The 16535-nt window shown below is 44.1% G+C and overlaps 1 protein-coding gene across 2 annotated transcripts in view; it reads left to right on the plus strand.

The window, feature by feature from the left end:
• Positions 1 to 4238: 4238 nt before the first annotated feature.
• The window catches only part of GTF2F2 (general transcription factor IIF subunit 2), a 90426-nt gene continuing 78129 nt past the window's right edge, over positions 4239 to 16535 (plus strand). Inside the window, exons 1-4 of one of the 2 annotated variants that reach the window (XM_069802674.1) lie at positions 4239 to 4430; positions 12039 to 12112; positions 12585 to 12603; positions 14011 to 14155. In XM_069802674.1, coding sequence (XP_069658775.1) covers positions 4365 to 4430; positions 12039 to 12112; positions 12585 to 12603; positions 14011 to 14155 — 304 coding nt within the window. In that variant the 5' untranslated portion in view covers positions 4239 to 4364. The remainder of the gene's footprint in view (positions 4431 to 12038; positions 12113 to 12584; positions 12604 to 14010; positions 14156 to 16535) is intronic. The other variant, XM_069802675.1, reaches the window with a different exon arrangement.

Here is a 16535-nt window from a genome sequence, read left to right on the forward strand (position 1 = left end):
TAAAGACAGGGGGTCTGCAAACTCATTGCTGGCAGAGCAGTGAAAAGGAGCCAGAGGTGGCTGTGGCTCCGTTTTTCCATCACTCAAAGCAATGATCTTCTCTGTTGTTGTGCACCTGGAGTAGGGAAATTTTGTTGTTCTTGTTAAAATTCCATGCAAGCACTCTGCTTTGCTTATAAACTGAAATACAGGTTGGGATCCACCTGCTTCATATAATTCAGTGCTTGCAGTTTAGTGTGATTATAGCTGATTTGTCTGATCTAGTGTATGAAAACTGTTTGTCATCTGCTATTTTACCCAGTGTGGAAGGTTTGGGGACAATAGAGCAATATAGATCTCTGTGTTGTATTAGCTCATAACACACTGATAATCACGTGCTCTATTTTATTTCCTTTCTACAAAGCCTGCTTCACTTCCCCAGCGGTCTCCCTGCACCAGGAAAAATACAGAAAAAATGTAGTTTTCATCAAAACCTCTGATGTTTCTAAAACAATGTTATCCCATGACTTCTTCTCGCCAGGCAGGCAATAAGAACTATGTTGAACCATCTTGCAGCTAAAATCGGTGAGGCTGGGGCAAAGGAATCCTGACATCTTCAAGAGCTGTCTTGTGGGGGTTCCTCCATTTGGTGCTATTAGGGGGGCTCAGGAAAAGAAAGCACGTGGCCTCCAGACTCACTGCCCAGCTCTCTGCCTGCACGTCTAGGTCCCCTTCTCTCCAGTGGAAACCAGTGAGTCACGAAGCAGTGACCAGCACATGCGTGAGTGCTGTCCCTGGGGAGATGTGCACACCGTGCCAGGAGCTGAAGAGCTTTCCTAGGTGCCACGCTTTAGTGCTACCCAAAAATAAAGCAGGTTTTCCCCACAGAGGATACAGCTGAGTGGTTTGAGCACTCTCACGTGCAATTCACTTTGCCAGTAGGTCTTTTTCCCCTAAAAACTCCATTTGATAGCTGAGAAGTGTTTTCAGTGAAACTTGTCCAATGGTGTCCATCACTGACATCTTGGCTGAGACCACTACCAGCTCCCAGGAGCACATCTCCCCTCATCCTCACTGGGCTTTGAGGGAAGCACGTGAGTTCCTGATGGCAAAACTCCCATCAGCTTCAACAGGACAGCAATCAGGCCTTTTGCATCTTCTGCTGCGGTGGTTTTCAGCCAGCACCATGAGGCTGCAGTGATTAGCCCGTTCCTAAAACCGGTGAAGAGAAACCATGTGCGGCTGCCGACAACACTGCAGCCTCTTCATCTCACCTAGTTGGATGGGGTGGGGGGAAAAGAGGGAAAGGTTGTGCAAGTCGGAATTTGGCCACCGATCTCCTCAGACACAACATCTGCTTCTGTGCAAGCAAGAAGAAAATGGGTGACTAACACACAGCTCTGCTGTTCAGCAGCTGGCCCCCGGATCCTCCTCCGTGGCGCTAAATGTGTCCCTGGCAAACAGAAGGTTGAGATTTTAAATGAGGAATTAATGAAAATGAGCTCTTTTCCAGCTTGTTGTCCCTTTAAATTCAGTTTCCATGGAAACGGGTCTGGAGAGGCTGCCTGGAGGGAGCCAGGAGAGATCTCTGCCTGGCCGCCTTCCCCTCCTGGTTGCCAGCTGAGCCACCCCAATTGCCAGGCTTTTACAGAGGTTTTTGCTATTGTCATTTACACCTGGAATAGGAGCGATGGCTCCTCATGGGTTCCTTCTCTCAGGTGTCCCAAGGTGTCACCTGCAGCTGGGCTGCTTGCAAGTAGAGCTCCTCTCCTTCCATCGCCTGTCCGGTAGAGTGCCGGCTCCTCCAAACCCGCCGCGATGCTGCCTCCCTGAAAACGTCACTCCTGTTAGAAACATCCATTCCACCGCTTTTTCCTTTTTTAAAAGTTGTGGCGGGTGTGATCTGAGCATGCAGACTGAGCTGGGGGTGGTGGCAGAGGGACAACTTTGTCATTAATTCAATGATTATCCCAGGGGAAAATTTGAGATCCCACCTGGAGTACTGTGTCCAGCTCTGGGGTCCTCAGCACGGGACAGACATGGACCTGTTGGAGCGGGCCCAGAGGAGGGACATGAAAATGGTCAGACGGCTGGAGCACCTCTGCAATGGAGAAAGGCTGAGACAGTTGGGGTTGTTCAGCCTGGAGAAGAGAAGGCTCCAGGGAGACCTTATAGCAGCCCTCCAGTACCTAAAGGGGGACTACAAGATAGCTGGAGAGTGACTTTTTACAAGGGCATGTAGTGATAGGACAAGGGGCAATGGTTTTAAACTGAAAGAGGGCAGGTTTAGATTGGACATAAGGAAGAATTTCTTCTCTGTGAGGGTGGTGAGGCACTGGCACAGGTTGCCCAGAGAGGTTGTGGCTGCCCCATCCCTGGCAGTGTTCAAGGCCAGGTTGGATGGGGCTTGGAGCAACCTGGTCTGGTGGAAGGTGTCCCTGCCCATGGCAGGGGGGTTGGAACTGGATGATCTTTAAGGTCCCTTCCAACCCAAACCATTCTGTGACCCTGTGATTCTAGGAAGATCATATCACTGAGCCCCTCATTTCTGCCAGACCCATCACCAAGTTGTTTTATAGCAGGGTGAGGAACAGCACGTATCCTGAAAAATTGGCTGCGTTTGAGGGGGCATTGATTCTTGGAGTTATGCTGGAGGACCATGCTGGGTAGAGAGAGGGAAGTGGGATACGGCTGCATCTGTACCTTCTTGGATATCCAGCCGTGCCTCTGGGTTTTACTTAGAGGGAATTCACTGGCTTGTTCTCAGAGGGACCCCAGGAACAAACTCTCCTATGTACAGCACAGAGAATCAGTGGAGTAGGACCCAAAAGCAAACTAAAGAAATGGTGTTTGTCTGTGTAGATCCACTCTTTTTACAGGTGAACAAAACCTAAGGGTCTTAGACCTATAATATTTGGGGGTAGCACAGTCCCAGGAATGGTGGCTGGTTTTACCGCTGTTGAGATGCATCTGCTTCCATTTTTGTTAACATTTGAGGAGATGCCTCCACTGTGTCTGTGAAAGGTTGTCTCAATGAAATCTGAATTTTTAGTGGAAGCTGATTAACAGTGTAAGCTTCACCCACCCTCCCAGCTGAGTTCTGCAGGCAAGTACGACTCCAATGTAAAAACAGAAGTAATTTTTAAATGTAATTAATCCTAATCAGAATAGTTCAGTGTTAGCTGTTGTTGCTTCAGATATGCATAAAAGCATTGCCCTCCTTGGTTACCTAGATGCTTGCCTATAATTAGAACGACAGGCTATCATATCTGAGATGTAATACTGAGATCATTTTCTGCAAACCAGATAAGCAATGTCTTGCATGTTATACCAGAAATATTCTCTGCTTGCTGCTGGTGCAGTCTCAGAAGGAGTATGACCTTCACTGCTGTGCAGCCAGACTTCAAGGAGGATGTAAACCTGTACTGGGGAGAATTCAGAGAGCAACGGAGGTCTAGAAAATACGACCTCTGAGACAGATTCGAATAAACTGAGGTTGTTTAGTGTAAGTGGAGACAAACCACAGGGATACACCTCAGTGAAGGGATAAAGTAAAACTGCAGAAAAGGCAGTAATAAGATGCTTTCCGTGTTCACAATGGACAGAAGAGAAATAATGAGCTTAAACTGCAAGAAGGGAAACAGACTAGATGTTAGGAAAACTTCCCTAGCGATAAGGACAGAGGCATAAAACAGGGACTTGGAGAGGTTATCTAAGCCCAATACCCCGTCTCAAAGCAGAGCTGGCAGACGCTTGCTCTCTCCTGACTTAAGACATTTTCGGCACCTGAGACGCCATCCCATCGTCGGACAGCTTGTTCCAACGCTTCACCGTGAGGTCACTTTGCGGAAAGCTAAGCCTAATTCTTCACTTTTTATCACGGTCAGCGATTCACCTGCTCTTTTTCCCCTCACTTTTTGTGACGTTTGGGCGCACCGTGATGCTTTCACCCTTTTCCCTGGAGCTGCTCCCCAGACGCCATTTCCCGCCCACACCAATGAGCACTGTCATGGCGGCGCCTCCTCTCCCCAGGCAGCTCCTCCAGGTTCTCTAGATCATTTTGCCCGCTGCTGCCGTCCTCCGGCACGCCGGCCCAACCCTTCCCCTACAGGGAGAGAATAACTTTTTTGTGTCCGCCATGTCGAGGCCCTCCCCTGCCCGCTGCCGCGCCGGGGCGGGGACTCGAACCCGCGTCCTCCCCGCAGCGCCGGCCCGCCATCCGGCCGCTCTCCGCAACGGAGGAGGTTTGTCCACCGCGGGCCACCGTCTCCCGGCGGCGCGGTGCGCTGCCGTACGGGTCCGGGCGGGTACAGCGGCCGGGGGAGCAGGAAGAGCGGCCCGGTGTGCCCCAACCCGCTCGGCCCGTCCTCCGCCTCGGCCCCGCCATGAGCGAGAAGGGCGAGCTGGACCTCACCGGGGCCAAACAGAACACGGGCATGTGGCTGGTGAAGGTGAGAAAGCCGCCGGTGCTGGTCCCCGGGACCGGCCTGTGGCGGCCGGGCCTTCCCTGCCGTCCCCGCTCCGCCGTGCCCGGGGTGGCGGTGGCGGGTCCCGGGGTAGAGGCCGGGCGGAGCGGGGCCGTGTCTGAGGGCGCTGGGGAAGGGGAGCAGGCCCGCGGCGGGGCTTGGCCGGTGCCCCCGGGCAGCCGGTGCCCCCGTTTCCCTTCTCGTGGGCGCGGGGTGGGTGGGCGAGCAACGACGTGTGGCGTTTGCCCGGCTAGCTGCTGGGGTAAATGATACACGGGAGGGAAAATTGGGCTACCTGGGAGCTGCCCTCGGCTTGTGCTCTGTTAGGGGTGACGAGCGCGGTAGCGTGGCTTTTATTTTCCGTAAACTCTGAGAGTCGGAGAAAGTTTGAGTGCTCCCAAATTCACGTCCTGGTTAAAACAAACAAACAAACAAACAACCCCCCCCCAAAAAAAACCCCAAACAAAACCAAGGAAAATAAACGCCCATCTCTTGTCACAACAGCTCAGCTTGGTGCTAGAGAAGTACAGCTGTGGTGAAGGTGCTATGAAAAGATGTAAAGATCGTCAAGTCAAACCCAGGCACCTGCCTGGTGCAGGGCCACGCTCACGTCTGCTGCTGCGAACTCAGTTGCCGCTGCCTGCATCTCAAATCTGTTCTGTGGAGGGTCTTTTATCAAGATAGCTTGGCCGCTTCTGCTGGCAATGGCAAGCATGGGCTCAGGAAAGAGGAGACTCACAGCCAGTGGGGGAATATGTGACCTGCCCCCCTTCTAGTCCCCTGTGGATGTGTCCCTGTTTTTCTAGACCTGTATTTGTTCTGTCTGGGGAGAAACAGCAGCCTCCTCCTCTTCCTCCTTTGGGGACAGAGGGAACAGGCTCAGAACATGAACTTGAAGGAACCTGTGGGGATGGGCTAGTACCCAAATACTGGTTCTGGGTGGTAAGGGGATGTGATACCATCATACTTCAACTAGCAAAACATCTTATTGTGGCCCCTGTGATCTTATTGTGGCCCCTGTGATCTTACTGTGGCCCTTGAAAATGGTGGGGAATTTCAGACTTGCTTTGCTGTGCAGAATTTCTGGTGGCGGGTAGGTCACTGCATCTGGCTTCCTCTTTCGTACTGACACCCAAATGTCTGGTTTCATGAAACCGTAACGAATGCTGCGTAGTGCTCTAATTGTAATAGCTTATCCAGGACAGTAAAAGCGAAAGCTGACAACAGAAAGCTGCAGGAGTATATCATGATATGCTGAGTGACAGGATGATAAAGTGGCAGATGAAATTCAGCATTGAAAAATCTAATCTAACATGCATAGAGAAAAACTATCCTAATTACACAGTGATTGGGTCTTTGCTGGTTGTCGTCATTCAGGAGGAGGTTCAGGTTTTCAGTAGATGTAGATAACTCTATAAGAATGTCATGTCAAATGAGCAGATTCAACATTGGGCATAATTACGAAAGATACAGAGAACAAAAGAGAAAATATTGTTGTGCCATCATATTGCCTGTATCCTGAATACTGTGTGTAGTTCTGGTCTCATCCTCCCCATTGTGGCAGGTGTACAGTGGACCCAGAAACAGGACAGAGGAGAGCACCAGGGATGATCTGGGGAACAAGGAATGGTGGCTGTGGAGGGAACTCCTAAATACGTTGTTACCTTTCAGGCTGGCAAGATATTTGATTAGGAAATCATCTAGAGGTCTGAAGTAATGAGTAATGTCACAGGTGGATAAGGAAGAAGTGAATAGGCAAAGGTGAATAGGGAAGAGCCAGTTTGACACAAGAATTAAGGGTGTGTCATATTAATGCATCTGATGGGGCTCAGAGCAAACAAAGCAGGTACTGTTTTGCACAGTACGTAGTTAAATTTTGGAACTTGTCAATGTCAAAACTTTGCAGAAGCTCAAAAAGCCATTAGACAAATTCAAGCAAGAAAATTGGATTGAGAGATTAAAAATTAACGTGCTTCCATACCCCAAGACTGCTGACCAAAAGATCCTAGAAATTAGAAGAGCATGCTGAGGAAATACCTTTTCTTCTTATGTTCTCCTGTTCTTTCTGAAGTATCCGCTGTTGGCTGCATTTGGAGATAGGACACTGAACTTGCTCTGATACAATTTGATGTTTCTTGAAGCAAGTCAGGAATTTTCAGGCACATCTATGCTTACAGTTGATGCCACTCTGTGAGCACAGAGTGCTGCCTGGTTTAATGAGAAAATCGGACTAAAAGGAATGCTTAAATATTAATCTTCCAACTAAATGTTAATGTAATCCTTCATGCATGTGGTCTGAACTTATAATTTGTCTGTCTTCTTGTATAATGATAATTAAAATAAATAGTACAAAGTTGCTAACATTGATAGACCATAGCGAGGGATGTGCAGAATTTTATCCTTTGAATTCCTTTGGACTTGAACTTGGAAACAACTGTCCTTGTTACTGAGACCTTCAACACGCTCAGAGGCATGACAGTGTGTAGCACCTTTACTTTTTATCTTCACTAGCTAGGATAACGAGGCTGAATTTATCCTTCCTTTGAGGGAGAGAGCCATCAGTTCTGCTGGAATAAAAAACCTGTCTTATTTAATTTCCCTTTAGCATGTATTATGCTAGCACAGGAAGTATTCTAGAGAGACTACTTAACAGGCAATAAAAAAGGTAGTGATGAGTATTTTAGGAGCATGAGCAGTAAGAGGAGGTACCAGAGATCGAGTGAGTCGCTTTAGTACAAACCCAACCCAGAAAGCAACTGGAATAATTTTTCCTGTGTTTTCAGTGAAAGCTAAGATAGGGAAATATTATAAGAAGTATTTGTTATGTACTTGTGGTAAAGTGAAGCCCATTTAGTGTTAGCAGTTATATTTGTGAATTTCTTGTTCCCTGGGTGGTTGTTTGGTTTTATTTAATCTGCTGCGTTGATCTATATTTAGAAAGAGGATATCTTTATATAATGTCTTTTTTGTATGTTCAAAGGAAAACGAAAACATAGAACCTGACATCAGCCTTATTCAGTTTCTGATGTATGTACTGCATATGGATTGCTATATAGAGAAAGAGCTAATTTAATTTCATACAGAAAATTGGAAGTAGTTTATTGCAGATAGGGGCTGCTTGTGTGTTTTGTTCTAAAGGCAGATAGGAAGCTGTGAATAAGCTGAAAGATGCGTGGAGCAGGGGCCCTCGTGTCGTACGCTACCTGCAGGTTCCTCGTGTACTGGAGCCCGGGTGTTTGTGTGATGTGAGTAGCAGGAAGAAAACAGCAGTGTGAAGAGGTCTTGAAGTGATGCTACTTAGTGTGTCAGATTTCTTCTCATGATTAAATTGTATGGGTTTTTGGAGTGAAGAGTGTTCTTACCTACAAATCCCAGAATAAAGGCCACTTGTCTTAAAAATGTTCAGTAACCTTTCGGTATGGCAGGTACTCTGTCCACAAGTTAGTCTTTCTGTGGGTATGTATTTTTCAAAATCCTGCTTGTGGGATCTTTGAAAATTCTTTCTGCTCTGTAAAAGTAGGTTGCTTTCGTTTTCTGTATGTTCTTTCAAGGAGTATAAGAGTTTGAAAACTGACTGTTCTCCGTAAGTTAAACTTTTATTATGCTCAAGTTAAAGGAAGTGGCAAATTAAGATGTCTACAGTGTGTAAGACTTTATTTAATCTTTCCTGTGATTGTTTACGCCATTAGCATGGAGCTACAGAGTTTAGCACGTGGTTTTGAGAGTACCATCTGGTTTTAACTGAAGTATCTGTGTATAGCTAGAAGTAATCCTTTGATCACAGTCCTTCATAACCCTTTTTTTTTTTCCTCTGCATAGCCCTTGACTGTGGATAGGCCAACAGAAAGATGATTAATTGCACTCTGAGACTGTTTCCCATGCAGCTGAAAGAAGTATGATTGATCTGCAACCTCTTAATCTGAATAAATTCCCCGTCTGATGATATTATACAGCAAGTCAGTGATTTTAACAGCATGAGAGTCCTTCACTCCTTGTCCACTCATACTGAATGTATGTCTACCTTATTACCTGGCAATGTAAATTAGATACAGATTAGGTGCGAGCACATAATAATACTTCTATTGAGTCAGCTGGGGCATGTGATAGCATTTATCTTGGCTTTAGAAAGAAAATGATATCTGATCTGGCATGAAATCCTCTGTAGAAAATTACCACTTTGAAGACTGTGGAAAAAATATATATCAATAGATTGTGCCAATTCATGGCTTTCTGTTGTGCATTTGTGGCATTTTTGACCCCATGTTAGGACTTCATGAAAACCTGGACTGACGTTTAGTTTGGCTGAGCAGTTGGAGGACATCTGGTTTTCTAGCTATTCCACAGTACTTCATGGGGTGCTGTGAGACTAAAGGAAAGTGCTAAGCACCAGTACCAAGAGGTTTGCGGGTTTTTTGTAAGAAAAGGTAAATGCAAGGTTAGTGTTAAATTCATTTAAGCTTTAGGAAGTTAACAGGTTGCTGTTTGTCAGCAAGTTCCTGGAACAGGCTCTTCACCTCCTCAGCTGTGCAGTGAAACTTGGCTTAGTTTTATTCTATGCAAGACAAAATCAGACTACAAAGTGCCTCTTTGCTGCTTGAAACAGAAAATGCCACATGCATAACTTAGTACGTTTCTCTTTCTCACTGGCTGTGTCTCACACCATTTTACTATGTGGGCACAGATGTTTTCAGTAGCTGTGGACTGTGTGAGCCAGAATAAACTTTGCTGTACCAGTAAAGAACATTGCTGCAAAATTAAAGAATGTAGAATTGTCCTGATATGTCATGAGCACATGAAGAAAAAAGATATAAAATTCCTATATCAGAATACTTTTTTAGTACATGGTGTTGGAAAAGTAAATGATTTTTCCTTTAACAAGTCACTGTTTTGCTAGACACTGAGACTACTGTAGGTCTTTAAGATTATGTTCTCCCAGTGACTGCTACATCCTTATTAGAAAGAAAGGGGTTTCTAGAAAGTAGTAGCTTCTATTAGACTGGTTTCAGCTCTTTGCTTTTGAAAAAAATCTGTAATTTCCATATTACTTGAACATCTTACAGTTAGTTTTAAATAGTCAAATGTGAGATTGTCCTTATTGCCTCACCTCTGTATTCCACCTCTTGATGTGCCACAGTACTTCTACATCTAATAGCTTGTGTGTAGGGGGCCAAGTGCTCCAATCTCACGTTTGTTGTACTAATGTGTCATGTTCAGTCTTTATAAAAAGCCATCATAGAAAAGACAGTTGTAATTCCTGAATGGTGGGGAAAAAAGCTGCAAATCCATGTGATCTGCAAAACATTGCACTCTGCGCTTGTAACTGATTGAGTTGGCTTCTTGCAAGGAAAGGTTGACCTGACTAGAACTGATGCCATGCGGTGGAGCAGGGAAGGTAGAGAAGTTCCTCGTTGCCCTGGGGATAAACTGAGCAGCTTGAAGTGCCTCACCAAGGCTGGGTACGTGGACATACTGGCTGAGCTGGGAGCTCATCTCTGGGGCACGGCAGTGGCAGCCACCAGCGCAGGCCACCTTTTGAAGTCCTGAGGAACTGTGCACTCAGACAACTGTTCAGATTTATAGGTGTTCATCAGCGATAGCACCATATATCAAAAGAAACACTTAACCTTTTGATTTCACAGAATAGATGTTTGTCATCTTTAAGCTTGCCTGGCCTTTAAGGAGAACCAGAGTAACTCTGCTGAGCGCTGAACACATTCTCCTGGCATTACTATCTCCAGAAAAAGGAAGTGCTGTTGCTGCTGCGTACAGGCGTGCGTGCATCGTCACATCTGGGACATATCTGGGACTCTGAGGAGCCTGGCCCTGCGGCAGCAGCAAGGTGTTGAGGCTGGCTGTGGAAGTGCCAGCTATTGGGGTCGTTTACCTGGCAGTAGTTAGCTGGTACTTTTTTTGGCCAGAGAGTGGAGAGGCAGGCTGTGATTTCAGCTTATACTACATTGATGGGAAAAGAGGAAAAAGAGGTCCACTTGGAAAGGCAGCTTCCAGCTTGTTGGTTGGTTACGTAGGCGCCTTTACTGTCCATCATGAGCGCAGGTCACCCAATGCTGCAGATACCAAACCCTTTGAAAATGAAGGAATTTTTGTGTAGGTGAGCATCACTGGAGCAGCTTTTATTCCTTGGATGTATCTGGTTAAGCAGGGCTGCTTGCTCCTGTCCCTGCACTGACCTCTGCTTTGTGCAGCCGTTTGGGGAAATGGGTTGGGGAGCTGGTTTGGTTCTTCCACCCGCTAAATACAAAATCAGCACAGCTAAAATGTAGAATTCCCCCACACCTCCCAGCCAGATCAGTCTGCTCTTTCTATATACTGACCAGCTGCACAAAGACTTTCTGCAATACAGTGGAGGGGTGGGAATGAGTGATGGGAGGCAGATCTGCCTAGGGTAGTTCTGCTGTTGGACATCTGGTGGGAGTAGGGCTGCGGTTTGCTGCCTAATGTGTCTGAGGTTCCCAAACTCTAAGCCTTCCCTTCACAGCACTTGTTTGGTCTCTGAGTTGTAATTGCCTAACTTCTCATCATTGTGGTCGTTTGGTTGTTTTGTGGTTCTTTTTCCCAGAGAGTTGATAATTTCAAATAAATATTTTAAAATATAGTTTTACCTGATAAAATTGCTGGGACTCGTTAGCTTAAGAATATGATGCTGATACTTTTTTTGCTTTTCATGATTGCATAATAGTATTTGAGATTCAAGGTATTATTGCTAAATTATTCTCTTTGCTCCCCCTAACAGAATATATATATATAACAACTTGAGAAGTGGGCCCATGTGAACCTCATGAGGTTCAACAGGGCCACGTACAGGGTCCTGCCCCTGGGTCAGGGCAAACCCCAGTATCAACACAGGCTGGGGGATGAAGGGATGGAGAGCAGCCCTGCTGAGAAGGACTTGGGGGTACCGGGGGATGAAAAGCCGGGCATGAGCCGACCGTGTCCTGGGCTGCATCCCAAGCAGCGTGGGCAGCAGGTCGAGGGAGGGGATTCTGCCCCTCTGCTCCCATCGGGTGAGAGCCCACCTATGGTCCTGCGTCCAGCTCTGGGGTCCTCAGCACGGGACAGACGTGGACCTGTTGGAGCGGGTCCGGAGGGGGGACACGAAAACCATCAGAGGGATGGAACACGTCAGCTACGAAGACAGGCTGAGAGAGTCGGGGTTGTTCAGCCTGGAGAAGAGAAGGCTCCGGGGAGACCTTACAGCAGCCCCCCAGTACCTAAAGGAGGCTTATAGGAAAGAAGGGAACAGGCTTTTTAGTAGTACGATGAGGCTGCTGAGTCACTGGCACAGGTTGCCCAGAGAAGCAGATGCCCCATCCCTGGAAACATTCAAGGTTGGACGGGGCTCTGAGCAACCTGATCGAGTTGAAGATATCCCTGTTCACTGCAGGGGGGTTGCACTAGATGACCTTTAAAGGTCCATTCCAACCCAACCCATTCTATGATTCTATATTGTCTACTATATTTAGCTCATACTGTATTCTGAACTGGTCAGGGTAAAGCATTTAAATTATATACACATACACAATTTATATAGAATTTTAAAATCTGCTTTTCTTGAAATCTGTCTTCTTTTCTTAGGTCCCCAAATACTTGTCACAACAGTGGAGTAAAGCTTCAGGAAGAGGTGAAGTGGGAAAACTACGGATTGCCAAGTAAGCCTTTACTGTACCTTTATTGGTTGCAGTTCTTAGAAGTTATCTGTAGTGAAATAGATTATGTTGCACCTCTTATAATACATAATCCTGTTTCTTGCAAACACTGTGCATATTTCTCCAATACCTGAATGGTACTTGCTTGTATAGTGATATGAATATAAATTATACAGAATTATACTGGGGAGTGGCTGTATCCCTTTACATGATGTTTGATTTCTTAAACTCAAGAAATATGCACATCTAACTGGAGAATGTTCTTTAACCTATATGTGCTATTTTGCTGCTTCTGTTCTCACCTGGTGGCTTTTCCCATTTATTCTTGGGCATCAGCGTAACAAAAAAATTTGAGCAGCTCAGGAGTGAAGATGAGTAACAAAACTAGAATTTGAATTTGCTTTTTTATGAGGAAAACTAAACTTGTGGAATTAGATTATGGAAACTAAAACATTATAAATATTTTCTTTTGCAGAAATCAAGGAAGAACAGAAGTAAGTAATTACTAAATACAAAGGCTGTGAATGTGTTATGTTTTGAATTCTAAAAATTATTTAGAACATGCTGGTTTCTAATGTCACATATTTTTTGTTACACTTGTAATGAAGCATTGTACCACAGAATCAGGAGGAGAGAATTCTGTTCGTAGCTCTGCCCATAGATTTACTGTGGGACTTCCATCAGGTCTCTTTGTTCCCTGAGTTTGTTTACCCATCTGTAAGCAGCAATCGTAGTAGCGATCTTCTCTCCAAACATTTTGAGATGTGTTAGCGCAAAAGGCTGTCTGAGAACTAAGGAAGGTGATGATAAAGCAAAAGAAGGTGGAGATGGAGGGTTGCAACTTCAGAATGTATTCTGTCTTATATTTGGAATTTGGTCCTACTAAATATAAAGCAACTTGAAGGTTTTTCTGCATGCAAAGGTAACTGCTTTTATTAGCAGCCTTAGTGAATGATAGTAACTTCCTATATCTTTTACAGGAGGTAAGGGAAGTTGTGTTAGTTAGAATTACTTCAACTACCACGTAGGTCTGTCACTGAATTGGAAGAAACTGTGGACAAAAAGATGGCAGGGAAGCAAGCTGCATTTGACATTTGATCACCTGGCCAAACTCCTTTTAGAATAAGTAAAGAGAGTTCTACTGGAGGTTTGGATGTTTGATTGGACTCTTCTAGGCTGGAATACGAGCCAACATTCCTAATTTTGTGAGCCCCACACCAAAATCTTGATATTGTTGAGAGCCACAAAGCTCATTTTGCAGTCCATGAGAACGGGTGGCTTCCCGGGGCCCCTGTTGCTGCATGGCAGAATGAGGCCAAGCAGGACCTACGGGAAAAGCATGCAGTGCCAGTCTTAAATATCCCTCTTCAGGTTTCTTGCTGTGTCCTGTGGCTAGGGATTTTGGTTACCCAGTCCGTCCAGTACCTCCTCAGCTCCTGTATTGGGCATGCAATGTAAACATAGCAAAGGAGCCATATTTGAACCTCTCCTGGGCTGCATGCAATTCAGGAGTCTCCGGACTAATAAACTTGTTGTAGTACATTAGCACTTTTTCCGGAACTCAGCTGGCTGTGTGAAACGTTTTAAAGCACTCATACAGAACAATGTCTGAAAACCTATTATGCCTTATGTTTTAATAAGTAAAATCAAATTGTTCTCTGACTTAGGGGGAAGTAATTTACAATTTTTTAAAAGATGAGTAGATTTTATTAAGTACATGAAAGCTTTGAATGCTGTATTTCAACAAGAGATCAATATAGTAAGACTCTTAGCCCACTCTTTATGTTTTGAAATGGAAATGTGCTATACTACTTGTGTTTTCTCTCTTTTTGTTTCCCCATAACTCATAAAGCTGTGTAATTGAGTCTGTTTAGTAACACTGTGGTAATTGTGACTGTTAGGTGTCATTTACTTTGAATGAAGAGCTTGCAAGCATCAATGATATTGGAGGAAAACCTGCTTCAGTCAGTGCACCAAGGGAACATCCATTTCTTTTGCAAAGTGTGGGAGGACAGACCTTAACAGTGTTCACAGAAAGTTCAGTAGGTAAGTTAGAATTAAAGTTATCTCTTACTATTCCAGTATACGTGATTTCAATAAACTGAATGCTGTAAAGACCAGAAGACTCAGAAGTCAGATTTTGGCGCTGTTTTGTTGTTATCTGCATACATAACGCCGTTGTACTTTTTCTGTGTCTGTCTCTTTCCTTCATACGATTGAGCAACTAATTTAAGTTCTCCTTATAGGGTTATCATGTACAATCCAGCTGTGGGTCTGCTGAAGAGAACAGAGAGAGCGTGGAGTGCAGTACATTGTGTATTCCCCTTTAGGGTTTTCACTGGAAAAAATGTTTTTTTGTGTTCCCATGTACTTTTGGGATCGACTAATATTATTTTTTTCTCCTTGAATAGGTCTCTGCTGTGAATATAGTTTTATAAGAATGCTGATTGTTCCTCTGTCCAGTTGAACAGATCTATTTTAGCAATAAATACTTCTGTTCCCTACATTTTCTTGAAGTATATATATGGTTTCATAGTGCATTAAAGCTTAATAAGGTCATAATACCAAACAGTGCAGTAGTAAGGTTATAATTTTTCTCACTGCATTTCAGCTGTTTGGCCTGCCTTAAGTTCAGCTCAGTAGCTGTATAAGCGATTAGGATATTCAAGATCATATGTCCTAAATTGCATGTTAGACTTAAGGGACATGGTAGTGTTACACTGTACAATAAATTCAGCAGACTGCCTTGCATGTAACTCCCATGTGCTGTAAGGTTTTCTACTGAAATTACATGGTCATGTTTTGGATATTAGAAAGAGAAGGAAGGTGTCTGCAGAGCATACTTCATTGTCTGCAGAAGGTATCTTAGTTTCAGGCACTTAGGTTTTGGTGTCCCCAGAAGACAAATAATAGTAATATTTTTTGATACCTCTGCCGCCTTTGGGGCAGAAAACTACAGTGGTCACACCAGCTTCTGATTTTTTGATGCTCGTTGGCGAGTAATTGCTGTGATGGCAGTGTGATGCTTTATCAAATAAATGAGGGAGGGAGAATCGTAACTCACGGGACAGAGTTAGAATACTTAGTAAGTTTGAGCACCTCCTTTTTAAAATCTATTTCAAAGATTTAATGGCTGAGCATTGAGATACTAAGGTACAAGTAGCTTGGCTGTCTCAGTTATGTTTAGAAATACAAGCTCTTATGCTACAACTCAGGCACTTTTCATTTGTTATCCCGTTCCCTGAGACTAATGTAATTGTGTTATTGGTTTTTCACTTAAAAAAAATAAATCTGTATTTTCATGTGTGTGACTTGCAACACTTTAAAAATACTGGGGTTTATAATTCATAGATTACAAATGTGGAAAGAGATAGGGAGCAAGTTTTCAAGAGCATTGCAAGCATTGTAGTAGTACCTCATCCTTTTTTGTATCTCTGTGCCCCAACCTCAGAATGCTTGATAAAAGAGAGACATTTCGGGTGTGAAGATGTGTTTAGAGTACACGTTCAGTGACTTTTGCATGTTTGCTGCAAATTCCATGGGATTTTGCTTCCCAAGACAAAATTTGATACGAAATATTGCTTCAGAAATCTCTAACAGTAACTTAAGCTGCAGTGAGTGCAGATGCTTAACTTGAATGTGGAGTATTTGTCATCAGTTAGAATGAAAGTCATTAGAATGTGGTAGCTAGAAGATGCCCATTTATTTCTGTTTTACCATCTGTAATACCAGTGTCTTGAAACCTTTAGGTACTTAGAACCTGTCCAATTTTTATTGAATAGATTAAAAATTTTGCATTTCTCAGCAACTAGAAAATGTTATTCAAAGACCATGGATCTATTGAGTAGAAATTATTATACTAATTAGGAGTAAAGGGTAGTTAGTGAAATGAGAAATGTTTGGACTGAAGCACTGAATAAGCATAGACCCTGTCAAAATTGTTTTTGCTTGAGATTAGCAAGCATAACATGCAGTCGGTGAGTTTTCATGAAACTCGCTTAAATGCAAAATGGCTAAAATGTGTTGCTGTTGTGTTAAAGCTGGCGTTGGCAGTACAATCAAAAATAAACTTTCATGTGCTTTTCTTGCATGACTTTTTTCAGTTGTAAAGACGAATGTGACACAAATATTCCAAATTCCAGTCAACATTTCTTACAGACACCATGTTCCTGCAGCCACACTCTTGTGTTTAAATGTGTATTGCCAATATGTTTTGAGCTCCATGGCCAATTTCAACAAATTTCCTAGTGAATTATGGCTAGTGTAAAAACAGGTGTCTGAAGAGTGGAATGAAACTATGGATATCCCAACTGAAAGAAAGGCTGCTACTCTATTTGATGCCAGAAAGTCCACATGGAAAAAACCACTGTAATTATATCATCCATGGAAAAAGACTCAATAAAAACTTACACATCTTTGCAGATCA

The sequence above is a fragment of the Haliaeetus albicilla genome, chromosome 15, assembly GCF_947461875.1.
Source record: "Haliaeetus albicilla chromosome 15, bHalAlb1.1, whole genome shotgun sequence".
Taxonomy (NCBI): domain Eukaryota; kingdom Metazoa; phylum Chordata; class Aves; order Accipitriformes; family Accipitridae; genus Haliaeetus; species Haliaeetus albicilla.